The 24,375-nt window shown below is 35.3% G+C and overlaps 1 protein-coding gene, 1 long non-coding RNA gene and 1 pseudogene across 3 annotated transcripts; all 3 read left to right on the top strand.

The window, feature by feature from the left end:
* The first annotated feature begins 5,052 nt into the window (after positions 1–5,052).
* Positions 5,053–6,098, top strand: LOC132706548 (uncharacterized). The gene is made up of 3 exons (XR_009619602.1): positions 5,053–5,592; positions 5,652–5,906; positions 5,960–6,098. It is a non-coding gene; the product is annotated as an uncharacterized LOC132706548 (long non-coding RNA).
* A 38-nt stretch (positions 6,099–6,136) lies between these two features.
* On the top strand, positions 6,137–7,275 carry LOC132706481 (putative nuclease HARBI1; annotated as a pseudogene).
* Positions 7,276–9,891: 2,616 nt separating this feature from the next.
* Positions 9,892–23,262, top strand: LOC132706292 (zinc finger protein 845-like). Of its 2 annotated transcripts, XM_060677546.1 has the most exons (4): positions 9,892–10,130; positions 10,193–10,308; positions 19,172–20,609; positions 22,888–23,262. In XM_060677546.1, the coding sequence occupies exons 1-3, from the start codon at positions 10,012–10,014 to the stop codon at positions 20,587–20,589; spliced, it is 1,653 nt and encodes a 550-aa protein (XP_060533529.1). In that variant the 5' UTR covers positions 9,892–10,011; the 3' UTR covers positions 20,590–20,609; positions 22,888–23,262. The 2 variants fall into 2 exon arrangements, with proteins under 2 accessions (XP_060533529.1, XP_060533530.1); XM_060677547.1 differs by lacking the exons at positions 9,892–10,130; positions 10,193–10,308 and adding an exon at positions 16,508–16,993.
* The last annotated feature ends 1,113 nt before the right edge of the window (positions 23,263–24,375 follow it).

Here is a 24,375-nt window from a genome sequence, read left to right as displayed (position 1 = left end):
TATTCGTATTATTTAGTGAGTTGGTTGTTGATGAATCAAACTTGCAGACGTTTCGCCAATCATGATGTTGGGTTCTTCAGAGCTTAACTAAAACTGTACAGTTAAGTTAGATTCATCCATAACCGACGCAAGAGACATCTCGAAGATTTGTTACTTCTAAAAAATCCAGAGAAATTTCAAATTCGACATACCAAAATTCGCAACATAGGTATTCAATGTCGCTAGTAAGTCAGTGAACTCATGGGATCTAAATATTTTGAGAAGTGACACGATTCTCATGCGAATTTCTAAACATTTCCCACCTATATATGCTTCGAAATATGGGTCGAATTCATTAGCGCGGCTCACCAAGGGGACCAGCATGATAACGTCGAAAGAAAACTACCCGATTGTGATTTTAAGTTGTTTTCTGGCAGTTTTCTTAAAGGTGAGTTACTTTAGACTATACTAAGTTCCGCATATATACCAACAGAAGGTTTTAAAAAAATATTTTCTACTCTCCGAAGTCTTTCGGTAGATTTTAACCATGGTATTTTGATGTTCGTCAGTCCTGATGATCACTACAGTCAGTCACTGGTGTATTAAATGAAACTTGCTGCATATATGATCCACCGATCTAGATAAACCAAAAATAACCAATATATATTAATTAATACCTATAGATTACAATTACAATGCAGAGCCCTATTAACTCTTTTTGGATACCTTTCTCTAAAACCCTCTCCAATAGCTTCATAATCGCGATCAAAACAATATAACTGTTTAAAGAACAATACAATACGTTTTGTGCCCTTTCATTAGAAAATAACAGCTAGGTGAATGGCATCCGTGTATACTATTTTATCATATCATGCTTACGCGAACGGATATCAGATTTCAATTCTTCTTCTTTTAGTGCCACCTCGTTCGTACTTATTATTTATCAGAATATGGACAAGATAAGTTTTTCTCGTTTGATTGTTAATAATCATTTAATTTCCTGATCTGTTCTTCTCAATACTTCACCATTAGTAGTTCTAGCTCTCCATAGTATTTTTGCGGTTCTACGGTAGGGCCACAAGACTCTAGTTTCTTGATGGTCTGAGCTCCCACAGAGTTCACGTTTCCACTCCATACAATGATTGTGACACACGCAGCACTTCAATCTCAATTTAAGGCAAAGATTTTTGTAGCTAGTGTTTTGAATCTTGAAAGATGTTGGTTTAGGTCTAAACTTTTTGTAGGTTCCTAGATATTTACATATTTATATACGCTCCAAGGCGTTTCCTTCATCGGCAGCTACCCTTGATTGACTGGGCTTTTCTATTTCATTTATTTTCACAGTGGCTGTTTGGTTCTAATATATTTTTTTAATGAACGTTCTTTAATTCATATACTAGTTTCGAATCTCTGTCGAACGCTTTGTGGTAGTCTTTAAAGCCTATATAAACAATTTTATTGTATTCGCGAATTTTTTGGATAATAACTGCAATTGCGAATAAAGCTACTCTGGTTCCCATGCATGCTATGCTGCCAAAATGTAAGTTATTTTATTATTTGCCGCCTTTTCTGTATAGACTATTTTGGATTATGAAGGTATGAACGTTGATGGAATAGTTTTTGATATGGTTTACGTTAGTAAAGAATTTTTTTCGATTTTTACTTTTTTTGCTAAAAAATAGTTGTTGACTTTTCTTCCTTGTGTAGGTAAATACTAAGATATTTATCGAGCCATGCTCAGTGTATTTAAAACAACAATGCTTTCAATTTCCACAACCATATCATTACGGGAATTTAAATCAATCTTGAATACAAGTATTCGGATGAGAACGCTTATAAACATGATTAAGGCGCAGAATAGAGAAACAATCAGGAGGCCGACGTATTAAATTTTTTGTTGCAAATTATAGCAGACTTAAAATTTGTAACTTTCAAACATCAGTATTTTAGTTTTTTTGGTTACGGTAGAGATATCCCGATTAGCAATCGAAATCATTTGTCATGTGATTTATTTATATTTGAATGTCATACATTATATGCAAGACAAGAGAGATTTATTGACTGCCCTCAGCTCGCCAGGTGTGAAGAATGCGACCTCTCCCAGATCTTCCGTACCCCGAAAGACATGTCCAAAGTCAACTTCGACCACTTCGAGCTTCTGGAAAGGTCGAATTTCGACCAACCCAGCGACGACGTTTCGACGACGACCACAACGCCTCAACCGTTCATACCGAAAACCTTTGCAAATGCCCAAGTGATGCTCAGATTCGGCGGTGATAACATCGATGGTCAGAACAGGATTATTCGGGTACCGCCCCAGTGTAGACACTTGCTGAGGTCGACCACAGAACAGTTTCGAATACCTCACAGCAACGATGCCGATATCCACGACCTATTTTATCCATACGAACACCACGCGAGTCCCTGTTTACGGTAATATCAGTGGCGTAGTTTGCTCTCAACTCTGTTTCTTAATGCGAGCGAGTAATAAAATATCAATTTACAATGACAACAACAGGTTATATCGTTTATCTAAACTACAAAACATTTTTCCGTATTTCAGTTCTGAAGGCCTACACACCTCTAATCGTTCAAAAATTATTTTTAACTATAGTCATTGGAGCCCAGAAAAATATTGTGTTATTTACAATGTTATCAACTTCCCACATCTTTTTTCTATTTTTAACTCATATTTTTGCAAACCTTGCAAAAGAATTTCAACAAGTGACTTGCTACAAGGCCATTTACTTGAACCCATACAACTCTAGGGGGTTTAATTCACAGTAATATGTAATTTAAATTTTTATCCTTCACAGTTCTACCAACGGTATAAACTTCATTTCCCAAGTTTCATCCAGAAAATAAATATGCCAATTTAACAGGTGTTACGCCTTGCTACAAGCCCATACAACTCTATGGGGTTTAATTCACAGTAATATGGCGGAAAGCGAAGGAACGTTATAGAGCGTTTTAAAACAATTTTGTTGACAACTTACAAAGAAGTTTAGCATATCTTTCTGAAATTGTTTGGTATTAAAAGTAAGCCTATGAATGATGTTATTTTTTCCGATTTTTGGTGTCAATGTGAGTAATCATTAATCTTTTACTTTTTCCCAAGAGTTCTTTTACTACAGTTCCATAAAAGCTGCCTTGTGTAATTTTTAGTTTTTATCCTGCACACTTTTACCATAGGTATAAACTTCATTTCCCCAAGTTTCATCCAGAAAATAAATATGCCTGTTTCCCCTTCGAAACTGCTCTCAAATATGGTCATCCAGCAGATAATTTCGTCTTTCGTCCTCATATATTACATTTTCTTTTCTTACTTTACTTTTCTTTAGTCAATTAGCCAGTGTATCCTCAACTTCAGTCATAATAATTCTAATTCTAAATAAGTTCGACTACCTGGCACTCTCTGGATCCTTGACAGTTATCATCATTAAGTTTTACCATTGAATAATGATTTATAACTCTCTCGCAATAAGAAGCAGAGCAATGAAAAATTTACGAAATTTTAACATAATCAAAATGTTGAATTCATTCTTTCTCTCGCGGTTCGTTAGTTTAGTTCACCAATTTTTTAGATACTACTACCCTTATCCACCACCGGTACCATTTGCTTTTCCAAATTACTATTACCAGTGCCTGTACGGATTACCACCCTGCTTGCCTAAAGAATTGAGAAGGTACTTTAGCAAAGGCGACGATGCCGAAGTTTTAGCAAACAAACTGGAACGACCCAGCACAACGACCGAATCTAATGGTTAGCACTACTCTATTTCGATATATAACCAAGCAATGAGTACTGTAATGTTCCAGAACATCCTAAAGCAGAAATGAAACCACCCGAAGATGAACAAACCACTACCCAAATCACACAATCTGAAAATCGAGAAGTAATTGGCACTGCGAAAACTAAAAACGCACGAAAAAAGAAAACCAACAGGAAAAAGCTTTGTGAACAGCGAAACGAGAAAGTCGAAACCAGCAGTACAAAAGATCCTGCTAAAGAAAAGAACCACGTTGAATCGCTGTTGAATAAATCCTTGGTGCCCTACAGATGCAAGTCTTGCACAGACTCGAAACTGCTGGTGACTTATCCCATCGGCGATAAACATGTGCCACAATCAATCACTCTCGACGACATAGACGAAGCATCATCTGGCAGTGGGAAATTTCCCGTAGACATGGATGGGTTTTATCCTGTCCCAGTGAATTCCCTTCCTAGTCCCCCGCGGACATTGGATTATAGACCAAACACATATTCGCAACTTGTGAGACCTCCTATGTGGACGTATCCAAACCACATCGTCACAGAAAAACATATCGCGGCACCACCACCATATGAAACGAATACCCAATACGTAACCTCAACGGCGCTTAGCGAAAGCAGTTCATTGCAGCAAGTGAACGACCTAGAGCCGAAAATATCTTACCATAGATGTTACGCGAGATGTGGAGGTGAATACTACTCGAATCCTGAGTTCGTTGTTTACGTCCAAGAACCTACGCAAGTGGAAACAGTGAATGTAAAAAGCATACCTTCAGGAAAATGTTTCTGTCGCTATTCACCCTTGGTCGAGAAAGACACAACCTATTATAAAGCTGTACCCAAATACGACATCATACCTAGAAAAGATCTCGAACTGGTGCGTGTCGCACCTTTAACATATCGGGAACCCAGCATCATCCCGACAGTTGTTTCCGGTGGAACGGGGGACATCAACGAAGACGAGGAACAATTATATTATTGGCCCAAATGCCGGACTAGGACTTCGTGTCGTTACTGTGCAACATGTCCCAAAGAGACGAGACAGCTCAATGAATGGTGATCGACGCTTGTGGAACTGCTTTTATTTATTTATATTTTTTTATATAATTGTAACTTATTTACATATTTAATCAACTAAACTTGTATTTATTATACTGTGCCTCGCTCATAGTTTATATTTATTGTCATGGTCACTCGGCCATAAACGTAGAACCATATTGACTTTTGGACTATATAAGATCCCGCAGTGAAATTTTCTCGGTCTGCTGGTCCTGTTATGGTGGTATTATATTACTTGTAGAAACAGTAAATTTACCGTAAAGTAACAGTTTTCTTTATTGACGCAGTAAATATATTGCAACAGAATAGTCGAATGTGGATCAATCGAGATAATCGAGATGCTTAAATGTTTAGAGATCGTTTAGAAGTCAACTATGGTTAACTTGAATAAGAAATCGAACCCGAGACCACAGTCAAATTCTCACGGTTTGCTGGTCCTGTTATGGTGATATGTGTATTATATTGTAGAGACAATAAATTTATCGCAAAGTGACAGTTTTCTTCATTGACGCAGTAAATATATTGCAACAGAATAGTCGAATAGAGATTAATCGAGATAATCGAGTTGTTTAAATGTTTAGAGATCGTTTGTAAAATATGACTTAACTATGTTTAACTTGGATACCAAATCGCGTTGATCACCAACCATCCTACTCATTTACTATCTTTGACAAACCAACGCCAACATTGGTCGCATTCAGCGGACGTAGCAAAGCGCTCCCTTTAGGTAGCGCTGCCGCTTCCGTTTTTGACAGAAATAGAGGTTATTGTGTATTATATTTGTGAGTAGTGCTGCTAATTTAAAGCGTGTTAATAAAGTGGAAACTTCTTTGTATTCTAGTACCTACTAAAGCAATTAGCCGAAATGGACGTTATAAACATTTTACTTGACAACCAAATGACCCAGGCTGATATAAATATAAATATGGTTGGTCAAATGGCTTCGGAACTTGAGAAGCCCATTCGATTATTTGAGGATCATGAAGGTGGTAGGTGGCCAATACCAAGAAATAAAAAGTATTATGAAAAGACTATAGGGAGTTATGAAGGAAACTTATTCTTAGAACATTTTCGTATGACGAGGCCTACATTTGAGGTATTCCTGTATGGAAATAAGCTTGTAAACTTATTACAAAAAGTCTATTTTAGAATTTACTACAACGTCTAGCACATATCAGAGCAGAAAGACATTCCATGTGTCTTGAAAAAAAAGTTTTATTTACAATATGGGTACTGGCTAAGCCCGAGTCATTTTTAGCTGCAGGAGATCGATTTGGATTAGCAAGAAGTACAGCTCATATGGTTGTGCATATTCTTGTACAGATTATGCCTCAGTTTATATCTTTGCAAAGACATCATGAAAATGCTATTAACGTTAGTGGGATTTTAATGCCCTATCAAAAAAAGTATTTATAAAACTTGTTGTAGGTATTTCAGGAAAGGTCCCATGGATTTCCAGGTGTAGTAGGAGCTATAGATGGTTCTCATATCCCAATAAAACAGCAATGCTAATGACTATTACAATAGGAAAGAATTCCATTCAATAATTGTGCAAGGTATTTTTTAAAATTATGCTTCACATCTCATTCACATAAAAGTGTTAATATTTATTTTCTGGCCATATATTTAGTTAGTGAATATTATTCAGCCTATGCCTAATGTTATCAGAAGTTACTCAGAGGCAAGCAGCTTTTATAATTTCAATTTTCGCTTTGCGAACCGAAATAATGAATGCAAATTAGCTTTGTCTTCTAATTTTTACAGTATTTTATTTTCAGGTGTCTGTGATCATCAAATGCTATTTATTGATATATTTGTTGGGATGCAAGGAAGAGTTCATAATGCAAGAGCATTTAGAACCAGTGATCTATATCAAAAATTAATTAATGAAACCAATCCATTATTACCAAGAGATTTGCATTTGCTTGGAGATTCGGCTTATCCATTAATGCAGAATTTGTTAACACCATATAGGGACAATGGTCACTTGAATGCCATCCAAAATAATTATAATTATAGAATAAACTCTATTCTTTCAGTGATTAAAAGAGAGTTTGAAGGGCAAATTTAGACAATTGAAATATTTAGAAATGTGATCCAGATCTTGGAACTGAAATTATTTGTGCTGCATGTTTTCTTCACAATTTCTTAATTTTAAATGAAGTAGTTGAAGAGGAAATAGAAGAGGAGTTACCACACCTGGAAGTGAATATTGCAGATGAGAATGGAAATAATAAGAGAAATCAAATAGCAAATATGCTTTATAACGAATAGAATATATTTCTGTTATTGCTTTTTTTTGTAATTCACACAATTCGCGCAAAATTTTATTCCTTTCCTCCTGGATTTCGTTGCTTCTGTTAATGGCGTTTCGTAACAGTTTAATTTCCTCCACACGAGCTTCCTCAATATTTGCCAGCCTTTTTCGAAGTTAAAACATTCCACTCTTTGTCTCTCGCGTTTGGGAACTTCTAAAAGAAAAATTGTTATGAACCTTTAATTTGTGTATTGTTACCAATAAAAAAAATATTGAAACTGAACATACGGGGTGGATACAGGTGTTTCCCTCAGAGTGGTTTCCATGGGCGGCGTCACGGGAATAGCAGGATCTTTGTTTTCAGCACTTCTAATTCTTCTTGCCTTATACCAGGCATTGATGCCGACATTATTAGTTTAGGGAGGTTAACCGTTTTGTCCTCCCTACATATTTCAGCAAACTGGAAATAATATTACTAGTATATTCTACCCCTTCCAGTTTTCCGTATATTCTCCTTGATGCCTGTGAAAGTCTTTTTGAAGTTTCTCCATTTTCTATCCAAAATTATATCCTTTTGAGTGGAAGATATTTTTAATTTCCATCCATAGTTTTTTTTTTAATTTTAGGATGTCTAAATGCATCCTTAAGATGCTTATAACCCTCCACTAACAATTGTATAGTGGTTTTATCCGAAGCAAAAGGTTGAACTGAAAAAATGGACAACAGGAAAAGGAAAAAAAAAATCTTTCTAGATTAGAGTCTTGGTTTTCCTTTAAAGGTTTCCTCAGACATTCTGAAAAAAATTAAATTTCCAACTAACTTTGCATAAATAGTTTATGTGATTGTAATAAGAAAAATTCTGTTCTCTCCAAAAGACATACCTGGATCTGATTGTTTTATCACACGCGATCTAGAGGGGTTTGCCATAATAGTTGTCCTCGGGGGTCCTGAAAAAAGTTATTAAGTTAAAAGACATTCTCCAAATAACTTGCATAAATAGTTCATGTGATTGTCATACCTTGAGCTACTTGTTTTATCACAAGGGAAGTAGAGGGGTTTGCCCTAATACTTGCCCTTGGGGGACCTGTAAAATATTATTAAGTAAACCATTGAGTTCCCGACAATTTGATTGATTGTTCTTGAGCTGCGAGTTTAATTTTTTCGTGCTTCGCTTTTAATTTATTTTACTGCAATTTTTTTGTGGCAAATCAGCTGTACCGGATGACCCATTAATAAAGGACGTCGGCCATATCTCAGGAATCGTTAGTCCTACAACTTAGAAAAATAAATATTTATAGGTAAATCAGCCAAGAGAAAAAGTGTAGTATTTTCAGAGTGTTGTGGATTGTTTGAACCTTTTTTTTTCTCGTCTTCTCAAATTGAGAATGGGGGATGGATCAAATACTGTTTTAAAAAAAGTTGAATAGCTTAGTTTAGTTTTAAAGAGTATTTTTATAATTTTCTGGAAAATTTAAAATATAATGGTATAAATATAATATATATAATATTTAAAAAAAAAATCCTAGTCCTCGCATCCCTTGCAGGCTTTTCACCACTTACATTCGCCCCATCCTGGAATTGCTTTCCCAGTCTGGAACCCATGGAGCGGATCTCATTCAAATGTATACGTTTGCGCATGACCACCTGCATTTTATAAGTAACAGGACTTTCGATTATTGGAACAGTTTACCCCAAGATGTGTGTGCGCCGAACTTATCTGTATTTAAACGTCGCTTGGACAGTCTATTGTTTCACAGCAATAACTAAATGTTTATTATGTGTGTTGTGTTACTAACTACCAATGTGCATGATAGGTTTTCCTCTGCACTTTGTTCTTAGTAATAATAATAATGATAATAAAAAAAATGTTTGTAACTAGAATGAAAGGGCGTAAAAAAATACAGCAAGTAGCGGAAACGGCATGGCATTCTGCACCTATTATTATTAGCATTGAATAAAACAGTAGTTTTTACGCATATATTTTAACCGCGATAAAAAAAAATGTTCCTGGCAAGAAAGTAAGCCTAAGTACAAGAAATGGTTTTGAAATATTAAACTTTTTTTCTTGTCATTATTTAGCCAAAAATGTAAGTGATCTATTGAAGAGCGAGTTTTAAACATGAACCAATTTTTGCACTTATGCTGCTTTTTCCACTAATCCTCAACGTATTCCTGACAGACCAATACTTCCCGCCATAATGACGGAGGCGCCGCATATATTCACCAGTTTTCACGAATCATGATCGTTAGTGTACTATATTGATAAAAAAACTTTTCTGAAATTGTCTGCCAAAAAAATCTAAATACTCTTCAAGATATAAATGTAATATGAACAGAATTTAGTTCTATAGAACGTGCCTTCTTTTCACTAGAATCTAGATAGTGTACACAACACCTATGATTCGAAAACTGCATACTGGTAGTATGTCAACTGCCAAATGACCCTTCCATAGTTGACTTGCAGAAAGTTCTTTTTTGCAGCGGGAAAAATAATTGATATTAGTTTTTTCTATAGTTACTGAGCTTTTACCAGTTGCATTAAGGCAAGAAACATTAACCAAAACTAACTAGTAAGGACAATAATTTCTCTTAAATTCACCAAAAATTTCAGTTACCGGCTATACTCTACTTAATTCAAAAATGTGATACCTATTGCAAGATTAGAAACGTTCTTTTCGCGCATAATTTTTAAATAAATTAGCAATGCCGCCCAAATTATGGAAATTAATCACAATAAAAGAAGAATTTTGTTTTTATCAGCTGCAATTGGGCGAATGATCCTAGTAGTCTAGCCCAACGGTTTTTGGTGATACGCATCATTGAATTGAATTGCAATTGTTTTGTGTATGGCTTAAGGAAAAACAGGAAAGTGATATTGATTTTAAATTATTTGAGTATTTTGTTAATTCGGTTTAAGACGAGTGTTTCTCAGATTTTTAAAATTATGGAATTACTGTTTGAAATAAAATCGGATGTATGTGATAACTACGTAGACGAAACCGAGTCAAAAGCATATATACCCACCTGCCTTGATATGCTTAACGAGGAACTTTGCGACTATGTGTGAGTTTAATGTTAGGTAAAAATTCGGTAACGGCTTTATGTCCACGTGTATACATTTTTAGCAAAAGTGAAGTCAAGGAAGAGATAATTGATCAACCTCACTTTGAAACTGAAATGGTTAAGGATGAGATAGAGGTAGTTAAACAGGAGCTACCCTCGCCGTCGCCAGAAAATCTTGGTAAGTACATTATATTTTATTGGTGATGGGTAAAACTTTTCCCAATTTGTTGCCATCTTGTGAGATGTTCTTAGATTTGATATTTGATAGGCCTATTTTAATTCAATCTGATTAAAATGAAACAAGAGAGAATGTTGCACAAAATCAAATAAATTATTTGAATAAAAAATGTGCTGGGCCCAAACCCCTATCCTAACCCCATTTTGGGTCTAAATTAAATCTAAATTATTTAGAGTAAATAAATAAATCTTAATTCTTATTGAAAAAACGCTATATATAACAGTTGTGTGTTTGTATGGGTTTTTTTGCAAAAATTAAGGAAAATTAATTAATTTTCATTTTCATCTGAGGAAACCGATATTCCCTAACTTTTATTCAAATGCTCTTTGAAAATTGTTTGAATCACCTTTTTGTTAATACTTTTGCTAGGCTTGTGTGTTCGGTAAATTCTGGTTTAATTGTGTATATCAAAAATAATTGCATTTGTTATGTATGTTCCCTAAAAATATATTGTTGTTGGAAGTGTTGTTATTATATCAAACAAAAAATTTTGATAATTCGGAGTTGATGGGTCAACGGCCTTGTCCACTGCCAAATTTTTTTTTTTAATGGAAACCCCCTGTTTTTATAATCTTGTTGTATTTAGCATTAACAATTAAGGCAATTTTATATAAAGTATATTTTTACTTTTTGATATATGTCCTTCGCTTCACATCTTCGTTTTTTACTAGCAAACTGAACATTCATGAGTTTTGACCAGATATTCTGATCTGCTTTATTTTTCTTGTTATTGGGGTGCAAATAATAGAAATGAGGACTTTGACAGAATGTGAGTCTTTCCATATCAGGAACTTTCGAAACTTTTTCGCTAGCGGTGGTTCTTTTGGAATTGATAGCTGCACAAACGTCAGTGGCGCCTCCTTTTAACAAAAACGAAATGTAACGACTTAAAATTTGGTAGTCTCAGAGACAAGACCAAGGATGATGCTGTACAGAAATTTGCGCTTGGTAACTGGCCAAAAAAATGAAGGTGCTGTTTGTGTACACACCCAAATTAACGTATTTTGTTCAAACTAATGATGATTTGATTTTACTAGGATCAGATAATAGATATAATATTGTTGGTTATTTGATTATATTTCTGCTTAATATCTTAGGATATTAGGATAAATATTGCTTGTGTGAAAAAGGATTTTCTCTATAAAAATTGTGTAAACTGTTTTGCGGTTTACTCAAAAAAAAAAACTGTGTCTTTCAATTTTAGATTTGCTTTCATCCAATGAAAGACTCACCGATGTTCACTATTTGGGGTTGGATGATTTGAAACCACAGTTAAGACTTGCTCCTTGCAATTGCGACCACTCAGAAAATGTTTGTGTTGGTACATGAAAATAATTAAATACACCAGTGTCAATAATAATGGAAGACTTAGGTCGAATTTACAAAGCACACATAAATGCAACAACTGCAACTATCAAAGCAGATACAGAAGGAATGTGGTGTTTTACATACTGCGGCGGCACTCTATAACCATCAAGAGAAGCAGACTATAATAGACAAAGATGAATCTTTATTTCGATTGAGTTTAACAAAGTATAAGATAATGCCATATAAAATGTGTATAAATTGATTAGATAATTAAAGATTGAACCCTCACTCGGAAACAGGTAAACCCATTGGTGAAACAAGATTTATTAGAATGCTTATTAGATTGCTTTAGACCAAAATTATTTTGAATTTAATGAACAGATTCACATCTCTAAGGAAAGTTTGATTATGGGAAACCCACTTATTCCTTTGTTAGCCGAGATTTTTATGGATAATTTGGAAAATATCATACTAGAACATCCTTTAAGTCAAAGTTTTCTATGGTGGTATATATACCTGGATGATGTCTTTGCTTGCTTTGTCGGAACGGACAGACAATTGAATTCTTTTTATCGAATTTGAACAGGATAACACTATTAATTTTTTAGACTTAAGTATTACGAAACACGCAAAACAAATTAAATTTTTCCGATTACCGTAAACCTTCACACACGCACACAGTAATACATAACAGCTCAAATCATCCTTATACACACCAAAATTCTGCATTTCTTAATATGCCACTCTCAACAGAAAATTACAACAAAGAACTTAATGTCATTAAACGAATTGCACTGAACAACGGCTTCAATCCGTCCATTATCGATAAAATTATAAACAAAAAACAAATCCAGACAACTGTAAATTCTATTTATCCGAAACCTAATACAGAACACGAACAATTTGAAACAATAGGAGAACCCAGTGAAAAAGTATTAAAACATTTGTCAAAAGGTGATTTAAATATAGCTTTCAGAACTAGCAACACAATAGGAAAATTTTTAAAAAACAATAAAACGAAGTGTCCATAATCTCAAAAATCAGGTATCTACAGGTTAAAATGTGGATCATGTCCTAAAATTAATATTGGACAAACAGGTAGATCCTTCAAGAAACGCATTAACGAACATAAAAGAGCGTTTAAAAACAATAGTCTAGATTATAATTATGCTACACACTTAAACACAGAAAAACACATTTTTGACGACAATTTTGATATTTTACATAGTCACAAAAAGTAGAAAATTAAATTTATTGGAAACCATGGAGGTTAACAAAATGAGATATTAAAATGTATAACTTAACGATCAATTAGATTTAAATACCTCTCCATTATTAAACTTAAATTGTCACAACATCAATTAAGGTTTTATTTGTTTGTTCGTAAATATTACATTTGATAAAGACACGGTGTGTCGAAACAATTGTCATGTGAATATATATAATTTCGCGAAAATCTGAATTTTTAGTTATTTATTTTTTTTAGATAATTAAGGCATAAGCTCGTAGGCATTCCAATTTAGATATTCATCTATAGTATAAAAAGCATTTTTGGTTAAATTATTTTTAAGTACACTTTTTAAGGCACTACGTTTTTGTATTTTCTTATCCTCAGTTAGGGTTATAGAGTTTAACTGGTAGAACTATCGGGCTATACGCCATCTTAGCCTGCCTGTGCCTAGGCATCAGCAAGTTTAAATTGACTCTAAAATCATATCGATTGAACTGAGGTGACTTTTACTTGATGAAAATCCATTTATCAAAATAAATGAAAACTAAAAGTTCGGATTTTCACGAAATTATATATTATGACATTACAATTGTTTCGACAACACCGTGTCTTTATCAAATGTCTCACAACTTTTAGTTCTTATTTATTTTGAATCATATTGACCGTTTCTGGTCTCAGTAATCTGATATATTATTTTTTATATGCATAATCGAAGCTAAAATATGTATAGACGGAAACGTTAATAAATTTAGTTTAGGAAATAGTGATTTGCAATTCTCAGCATTGTCTTTTCATTCTAGAGTGACTATTATACTCTAGAATGCATAAAAATGCAGATCAGGTGTTTACATATAACTGCATTTGAAACAACATTCGCGTGCGAACGAGAAAAAAATCAATAACAACTGCATTACCGACAACACTCGCTAGTACACAAAAACGCAGCCTAGCGGCACACTCACAAAGTCTGTCGTTCGTTAAAAGATTCAAATGCGATTCCTGTAGTTACCGCTGCACTGTAAAGGCAGCATTCAATAGACACAATAGGCACAAGAAAATGGACGAGGTTAATCTATACAGTGCACTTATTTCTCAAAACAAAAAGCTGGTATTTTACGTATAGCTCTGATTTAGTAAAAGTTATCGTTTCAAACCAAAAGTATTTCAGAAATCTGTCATTAGAGGGCACTTTACCTAAAACATTTTTTTTATTTTCCCTGTATTTTATTTATGTAGACTGACATTGCAACACAGAACAGATTGTCTTAAGCAGAATCACAAATCCTCAAAAATTGTTACTCTTGCTTTAAGTCGATAAGTGTTATCATTATGTTCAATTGTCTGAGTGGAGCGCCATCTTGCATTAAGTACATGTTTTGTCTCCACTGCAAGGATACCTCTTTCAGCAAAGGAGAAATTGAAATACATTTTATTAAGCGATCCGTTAAAAAAATTACAATTATCTCCTATAATCCCTGCCCATTTAAAGAAAACCGGCGCTGATATTTTCTTTCAATTTTTGTATGTGAACTATGTGACATTTGCTGATCACTTATTGAACATGAAATGGCCGAAGATCATATTCATGGAAAACTTCCCAAACTGTAGAGCAAGCAATTCTTCCCTGAGCAGCAAGTTTTCTCGTACTGGTCGCCGGGCCAGCCTTCACATTTTGAAGTATTCTTGCTTCTCTTGCAGCGGTTCTCTTATACCTTGATCTCATTTTATTCATATTATCAGGTTTTTTTCGCCAAGTCTGTGTATATTGATGAATGTTTTAGCAAATGGAACATTTCTATTAGGATAAACCTCGATATAAATCCGTCGTGCTTGATCTTCATTTCTATTTGCTCTTCCTTAGTAAAAATGCCTTTCGCGATATTCATTCTTTAAATATCACAGCAGCAGTTGGATAATAAGCTATTTTAATAGAAACTAATTTTTAGCGGATTGTGACAATGACTTTTTCAAATTGCATGAAGTCCTGTTAGGTAAAATCACATTTCCAGGTAAAATTTGAGCCGAGAATATAAAAGACTATTTGTGGTTAAACGATAAAACTTATCGACTTAAAACAGGAGTAACAATTTTTGAGGATTTTTGATTCTGCTTAAGGCAATCTGTTCTATTTTGTATTATCAATATCAAATAAATAAAATATAGGGAAAATATAAAAATGTTCTAGGTAAAGTGCCCTCTAGTCACAGATATATGAAACACTTTTATTTTGTAACGATGACTTTTACTAAATCACGGCTGTACGTAAAATACCAGCTGTGTTGTGTTAGTAATAAATACACAAAATCTGAATCTACGAAATGCTTTAAAATGTGGTTATTTACGTACGTTCGTTATTTAAAATAGCTTTATTATCAGCAAGAAACTTAAAGTTTCGCCAGAGTTGAACGTTTTTGATTTCTATTCTCAGTTACTGTTTTCCCTATTTTAATGACAATTTTTAATGTCACTTTTCTATGTTGCTGGTAAATAGTTGTGACATTAAGAAGTTTTAAGGCTTTCTGATCAGATTCGTTCTTGCACTAAACTATCGTCACATTTCCCTTAACAGCTCTAGTTACTAAGATGTTAATTTTCTTGTTGAAGAAATTAGTTTTCCTTGTTGCTACTTTAAAGGTTGACAGTTCATTATTCTCATTTGTTCTATGCGTTGAAATTGTTTAGGTGGTTCGTTCCAAATGTATGACAGTGTTGTAGCTATAATTATATTCTGTTTTTTCTTTATATATTCCAAGTTACATTTCTCACTCCGACGCAGATTGTGAGGTTCACGCACCATTTATCTTCTGTTGATGAACTTGAGACTTGATTTCTAATACCTTTTGTGTAGCTCCATCTATCGGCGAATCTAGATATCAATGTACTGTTTGTAACCTAACCTTATGAGCATAAGGGTTTTCTCTGTAAAATATGTTTTGCCGGTTTCTTTCCAATAAAAAAGTGTTTCTTTTCAATTTTAGATTCGGTTTCATCCAACGAGCGACTCGACGATGTACACAATTCGGGGTCGGATGATTTGAAACCACAGTTAAAACTAGCCGCTTCTAATTGCGACCCCTCTGAAAATTGGTTACTATTAGTGCTCAAAAATAAGTGTAACAGTGAGAAAAACATTAAGTCGAACTTACAATCAGTGGTGCATAAAAATGCGGACGGGGTGTCTCTATATAAGTGCAATAACTGCGTGTATCAAAGTAAAGACAGAAAAAATTTTTCGTCTCACGTACAACGGCGGCACTCTTTGACCAGCAAGAGAAGATTCAAGTGCGACTTATGCGACTACCGATGCGCTTATAAAGCAGACTATAAAAGTCACTATAGAATACATCAAAATCCAGACGAGGTCCGTCTATATAACTGCAACAATTGCGATTTTCAAACAAAATTCAAATCGAACTTGACGGAACACGAGCTGCGGCGACATACATTCATCAAAAGATTCAAGTGCGAATTGTGTGATTTTCGATGCGTTATTAAATCCGATTTGAACAAACACTCTTTAATCCATAAAAATGCAGACGAAGTGCCTTCGTATAAATGTGTCAATTGCGATTATCAAACTAAGTTATATCAAAAGTTCTAACCAGATTTACCACTTGTCCAAAAATCTCTTAACATTTTCGATCCGTCAAAGACAAAATTCCATTTGAGATGCCCAGAGTTTACAACATTCCATGCATATGGGGAATACATTGGAGAGACCGGACGAAAAACTAGGTTCAAAGAACATGAAAAAACCTTAAGACTAAGACAAATAAACTCATCATCAGTTGCCGAACACCATCACGAAACCGGTCATAAAATTTTATTCGATAAAACTAAAATTCTTGCATGTAATCAATTCTTCTACTAACGAAAAATCCCAGAGTCTATATAAATCTATAAGCAACTTAACAATCTTAACCGACTCTCAGATCTCTACCTGTCACAATATAAAAGCAGGTACTGAGTAAAATGCGAGCCAGTTTCAGTCAAGCTCTGAAGAAGCCAACAGGATGATTGTCGAAACGTTAGCTAATTCGACTCAACAAAAACCGGCGCAGGAGGAATCCAGAAGTTTTATCAAAAGTAAATGTCTATTATCATTATTCTAATCATTAAACTATAGTAATAATTCAGTAGATGAGATCATTCGCAGATATATAAGTATAGAAGATTCTAATGTGTTAAAAAATATGCGATAATTACACAAGTCTACAAAATTAAACTTTTTTTCCTATATTTCCAAAATAATTAACTTTTTTATTCAGTGAAAAAAAAGTTAGGAAAATTGTTGCAATAGTCCTTCCTGAGTAAAATATTGACATGTCTTTTTCGGGATCCCGGTAAAAGCTTGATGTGGCGCCAGGTGCCAGTAAATGCTTGTCACAAGGTCTGGACGCTAATAGCTCGGATGCATCCTCTGAAATCTGATGTGAAATCTGAGTCATCTGGGTCGAAATTAGATTCCTCTGATTCTGACGATATGACGTTTTCTAGTTCTTTTGGTGCGGTTGGTATCGGTACATCTGGTCCATGGTCGAATAGCAAAGTCAAGATTGGGATACACAATTTGTTTCTTATTTTTTATGTTGAATCATCACTGTGATCGTAAGCTTAAAAATTTCTTCCTTATTACCAAAATAAGCGTGGCATACTTTTTTCACAAAAGAAGTTATAGTTTGCCCATGGTTTACTACGACATAACTATCACACATATAACAAAAGTTATTTGAATTGTTCACACATTGTCTTCTTTCCATATTTATACGTTCTATACACTAGAAATGCGCAATAACGAAGACAACAGCCGCGAACACAGTAGAACCACGACCAATAGAACCAAACTGCGCATAACCAGGTTACAATGCTGTATTGGCGCTTCCGCGCCAACTCTTTTGCTTTCCAGAGAAATGTAATATTATCTAGTATTGCTAAATCACATTTAATTTCCTAAAAATCAATTCATTTACAAATCATGCCTAACATGAAAAAAACATATTCATGTCATAAGTATAACATTTTTAAGATATTGAGCGCTTTAAAAAAATGACGCGATAGAGCAAAAATATGTTTTTTTTTAGAAAAAGGACCCCCCAAAAATATATAAATAAGCAAACAGCTTTCACACTTCAAATTCGCTGTAGACCTTAGTCGCACCAGGAAACCTTGCGTTAAGGTGTGACGGGGGGCTTAAAGAAGACGCGTTTCACGTCATATAGGAACGTTGTTCTGTTATTGAAGTTGTTTTAAGATGTTAACAAATGTATTACACTGTTATATCCTCTGATCTTCATCTTCTATTGTAGCTATAATTATATCATACTTATATTAGGAGTTGTTTAATGGTAGGGGTAGGTTTTCCTTCATATATTCTAAGTTAAATTTGTCACACTGTCGCAGTATGGTAAAATTCATATCATTTCTTCCATAAATTCACTTGAGACTTGAATGACCTAGAGCTGATAAGGGAAAATACATACAAATAATCACATCCCTGAGAGACAAAACTAAAATCATACTACTATTGACAACGCACACACTACCAATAACTTAAACAAAGTATATTATTTATATTGATGGCATCTTCACGATTCAGCGTTCATCCTTTCTACCTGAAAATCGTCCTATTGGTTGCAGCCCTTTGTTAATTCTTGGAAGTGATTTATTCCAGATCAGTGACGGTCTTTTCCGTGGCAAGCTATTTTCTTCTTCTTTATAACCTTTTTCTTTCCCATTACCTCTGGAGAACGTTCTCGTTTCTAACTCAGGACAATACTGACGACCAAGTTTTTGTTGGTGAGACATTTTTGAAGTTTTGCAAATGTTTTAGCTTATCTGGGAAATTTTTAAATTTGCGGGTCCGGTCGATGTCTTCTCCATTTAAGTGTACTCGGGATATTGTTTCTGCTAACAACTATAAACTTGGTTTCTTTAGGTTAGAACGTCGGTTCTCTTCATGAGTTCGTAGGTTATTCGCATTATCTCCTAGCATGACGGTGACGCGGCTTATGAATTACATTATACGAAATTGAACAATTAGGAAAATATCTTTAATTGTGCATCTGATGTGTTTACGTTTTCCTGCGCATATACCAATGTTTTCAGTATTTTAAGACTTTTTGGTTGCAGACAAATTGTAGTAATTATTGTTGGATCATATAAGCTCTTTACAAAATGGAACGGATATTCTATATGAAACATATCTTTGCGAAATGTTTTGCGGTTTGCTTTGGAATAAAAAGTTGTTCTCTCTTTCAATTTTAGATTCACTTTCTGACGACGTGAGGCCTCACGATGTGCACGATTCGGCAAAACTGACGCGCGACTTGTGCGACTATCGATGCACTACCAGGTCCAAGTTAAAAAGACATTCTGTTGCGCATAAAACTGCGCACGAGGTGTCTTTATACCAGTGCAACAACTGCGATTACCAAAGTAAATACAAAAGAAACTTGGTACAGCACATACAGCGGCGTCACTCGGCCATCGGCGAGCGAAGATTCAAGTGCGACTCTTGCGATTATCGGTGCATTAATAACTCCGATTTGAAAAAACACCGCGTAGTGCACGAAAGCGGGAGAAGGTTGACCTGCAATTTGCGTTATCGGTCCGTCTCCGTCACGTCCAAGCTGGAGAATCATTTCGTAGTACGCAAAAGCGCGGACGACGCCCCCTTAAAATGCGACAGATGCGATTATCATAGCAAATACAAAAGCAATATGGTGAAGCACATAAAACGACACTCGGCCATTCGCGAGAAAAAATTTATGTGCGACATCTGTGATTACCGATGTGTCACCAAACTGGACTTGAACAAACACTCCATATTGCACGAGCATCCAGACAAATTGAAATTATATTATAAATGCGACAGTTGCGATTTCCTCACCAAATACAAAGACAGCTTTTTGACGCACACGAAGCGCCACCTGGTGAGCGTCGGCGAGAAAACCTTCAACTGCGACTTATGCGATTACCGATGCGTTGCCGAGTCCGCTTTGAAAAGGCACTCCGTATCACATAAAAATCCGGAGGATGTGACTTTGTACAAGTGCGACAGTTGCGATTTTCGAACCAAGTACAGAAAAAACTTCCTGTCGCACACGAAACGATACTCGAGTACCGGAGAGGCAGGGTTCAAGTGCGGTTTGTGTGAATATCGGTGCGATATTAAATGCGAATTAAAGAAACACTGCGTGGTGCACCAAAGTGTGAACGAGGAGTCCCTATATAAGTGCAACTCCTGCGATTATCAGACCAAGTACAAAGGGAGTTTGGTGGCGCACTCGAAGCGGCACTCCGCCACCAGCGAGAAAAGATTAAAGTGCGATCTGTGCGACTATCGGTGCTTTATTAAGTCCGAATTGCAGAAACACTCTATTGTGCATAAAAACGCGGACGAGGTGCCCCTGTACAAGTGCGACAACTGCGACTATCAAACTAAGTACCGCGGAAGTTTTTTGTTGCACTCGAAACGACACTCGGGGAACGGCGGAAAAACGTTCAAGTGCGATTTGTGCGAGTATCGCTGTTTTACGAAGTCGGATTTGAAAAAGCACACTCTAGTGCACAAAAAGCCCGAAGAAGTGCCTTCATACAAATGCGACAATTGCTATTTTCAGACCAAATATAAACACAGCATATTGAAACACATCAGGCGGCATGGCAGCGAAGGGACATAGTTATACAACACGCAATTGTGGTTAGTCAAAATTTCTTCTTCTTCGGTGTCATGTACTATGCCGCACGTGTTTCTTATGTTCCAAATAATGTTCCATCGATTTTCCCCTGCATTATCAACCTAGGTATAGAGTATTGAGGCCCCCTTAATATATATCCTAGATATGATACTTTGCGTTGTTTTGCGGTATTCATTAATTGCCCGTCTACTCCAGCTCTTCTTAGGACTTCGCCGTTTGTTGCACGATCCGTCCAGAGTATTCGGCGGAGTGTCCACATTTCAAATGCCTCGATTCTGTTTATTGTTTTCACCTTAAGTGACCAAGTCTCATACATCGGACTGAATTACCCGTATCCTGGTGTATATTTCTATGCAGGAGTAAATTCTTAAGTTTAAAGAACATTGTTTTTGCTCTGCCAATTCTTCTTTTAACTTGTTCATCGCAATGCCACACCTCATTGAGGGAGGCGCCAAGATAAGTAAAATTTGCGACCCGTTCCATATTCGCTCCATTGATGTTAAGCACCATCATTTTGGCTTTTGCGACGTTGATATGGAGCACAAACTGTTCACCGCACTCGTTTAGTTTATTTAGCAGAATCTGGAGGTCTTCAAGATTGTTAGCCAGAATTGTGATGTCATCTTCATAGCGAATGAGAAGCTGCCAATACAGTTATCCTCATATCAAATCATTATACAATTTATTTTCGTAGAATTTCACAAGCGGTTTAGAGCACGATATTATTTAATAGATGTTGTAAAATGGAAAACCGCGGTTTTTTGAAGAGAAGTTCCGATTTTGAGCCCATTTATCGTAAAATCGTAAAAATTTTAGTAGTTTTTTAGAAATCTTACAGACGTCGCATCATTACAGCGATAATTAATAAACATTATTAACAATTAAGTAGAAAGAGATATGAATTATTGTGGATATTTGAAATGGTATAATTATACAGGATGTTTCAAAACAAATGCGAAACATTTAATGAGATGATTCCTTATATAAAATAAAGGGTAGTTAATTGTATATAAAGGTTGGGACAAAAGTCAACCATTAGAAGGAAATATCATGCTACAAATATGGCGGAAAAATAATGTTTCTTTTTTTTTACCTTAAAAACGAAAATAGAGGAATATTATGAAAGTATTATTATTATAAAAACCCGCTTGCTGCATATCTTAATTTTGTTGATAAGCGGATGAAATTGAATTTCCCTTATCAGTAAGTCAATTTAAAGAAAAACCAAGGCAATGATATGGAAAAAATTACTTCCACGGAAGGGTTTATTGGAAACTTTGTGTCCTGCAATTTTGTCATAAAACGGTTTCCATATTTATAAAAAAATTAAATGTCAAAAAAAATGTTTACCAGATTTTGTACTTCTTCGATATCCCGCATTGGGGTAGTCTTGACTAATTCTTATACTTAGATATCGCTAGATGCAATAACCCAAAGGATTTAAGTCCGAATATCGAGGCGGCCAATGGTAAGGTCCACCACTTCTAGCGGTTTTCTGTGGCACCATGCTGCAAGTAATACAGAAATATTTTATAGTTAATGACGTAGACTCACCAGTATATGTTATTGAGGGTAGAAAATGTGTGTATTATTTACAGGGAAGTTTGACATAACAATTATACAGGATGTTTCAAAACAAATGCGAATCACTTAATGAGGTGATTCCTTTTTTAAAATAAACGGTACTTTATTATATAAACGTTGGGACAAAAAAAAACAAAAATAAAGGAATACAATATTACGAAAATATTATTATTATAAAAACCCGCTTTCCGAATTTTTTTTTTTTAATGAGCGGATGGAATTGAATTAGACTGCCTTATCGGTCAGTAAATGTAAATAAAGCAATGTAAGTAAGGCAATGACATGGAAAAAATTACTTTCACTTAAACTTTTTTGTGTCCTGCAATTTTGTCATAAAACAGTTTCCATATAAAAAAATTAAATGTCAAAAAAAAATGTTTCGTACATCTTCAATATCCTGCTTTGGGGTAGTTTTGACTTACCTTACTTAAACTTAGATATCCCTAGATACAATAACCTAAAGGATTCAAATCCGGATATTGAGGCGGCCAATGGTAAGGTCCACCAGTTTTCTGTGGCACCATGCTTCTAGTTAACAGACATTTTCTAGGCAATGACGTAGACTTACCAGTAAATCGTATTGAGGGTAGAAAATGTGGCCCAATGAAATGATCACAAATCGGACATCTGGTACCGTTTTTGTATGTACCTAAATTTTTAGCGACTTGCCTAAAAATTTCTCTCTTTCAATTCTAGATTCGGTTTCATTTGGCGTGAATCCAGACGGCTTAAGCGATTCGTGGTCGGATGATTTGAAATCACTGTCAAAACCAGATGCTTCCGATTCCGACAAAATGACGTTATACAAGTGGCGACGGCGAAAAACGATTCAAGTGCGGCTTGTGTGGCCATCGATACAATATCAGCTCCCATTTGAAGAAACATTCTTTAGTGCACAAAAGGGGCGACGAGGTGCATCTGTATAAGTGCAACTACTGCGATCAACAAACCAAATACAAAACCAGTTTGTTGAGGCATATTAAACGGCGACATTTGATTCAAGATTCAAGTGCGATTTATGCAATTACCGGTGCTTTAGTAAATTTGAATTCAGGAGACACTCCTCGGTGCACAAACATTCGGACGAGGTGACTCTATATAAGTGCGACCATTGCAATTGAAAGGGACCTTGTTAATGCACAAGAAACGGCTGCACTTGGGCATCGGCGAAAAAAAATTTAAGTGCGACGTGTGCGATTATCGTTGCATTGCCAAAGGAAATTTGACGAAACACAGTGTAGTGCACAAAAGGCCCGAGAAAGGGCCTCTTTATAAGTGCAATTGGTGCGATTTTCAAAGTAAATACAGAGGAACCTTCCTGGACCACTCGAGACGACACTTAATCGTCAGTCAGAAAAGATTCAAATGCGACACCTGTGATTATCGCTACAATCACAAATCCGAATTGAATAGGCATCTTGCGGTGTACAAAAGTACCGACGGAATGCCTTTATATTTGTGCAAAGAAGGGCAACGGCATTTGGTCCCAGAAAAGAAAAAAATGCAATGCACCTCCTGTGATTATCATTGTACTAGTAAATCAGTTTTGAAAAAAACACTTTATAGTGCACAACAATCTCCAAGAAGTACCTGTTTATAAATTCCATTTTAAAAGTACATATAAAGGCAATTTGTTGACGCACATGAAAGGGCACAAAAACTTTCTCGAACATAAAAAATCCCAAGTAATTAACCCCAACGATATGGCTGTTCCGAAGGTAACAACGGCTTTACGCTTGTGACATTCAACACGTGGAATTTGCTGCTAAATTTCTATATGTAATAATTAACAGACACGTTTTTATCGTTGGTGTTATTTACCTAGGAAGGAAATCAGTCTGCTGCTGCATTGAGGTCGCTTTTAGTTTTATCTCCTTATGAGGCAACTGTGAAAACAATTTTGAGAAGGTCCATTTAACTTGGGAGTACGCGACGTTTAAAATCTTGTTTTCAACCGATGACACCTGTAATTGTAAATTCTGGCTTTCGACCAATAATATCTTGCGGCATTCAACAACCAACATGGCGGCTAACAGACCGTCAATAAGTGTGGATGCGGCATTTTTACAGAAGTATTTCCTCAAAAAATTGAAAAAATATTTTAATTTCGTGAAAGAGCAAAATATTGTCCTATAAAACCACTTTAAATTTTTTTAAATTAATTTAGAGATAATCAAAATTCCG

The sequence above is a fragment of the Cylas formicarius genome, unplaced genomic scaffold, assembly GCF_029955315.1.
Source record: "Cylas formicarius isolate icCylForm1 unplaced genomic scaffold, icCylForm1.1 PGA_scaffold_8__14_contigs__length_24414737, whole genome shotgun sequence".
NCBI classification, from domain to species: domain Eukaryota; kingdom Metazoa; phylum Arthropoda; class Insecta; order Coleoptera; family Brentidae; genus Cylas; species Cylas formicarius.
Note: the sequence above shows the minus strand (reverse complement) of the source record. Positions and strands in the feature narration are given on the sequence as shown.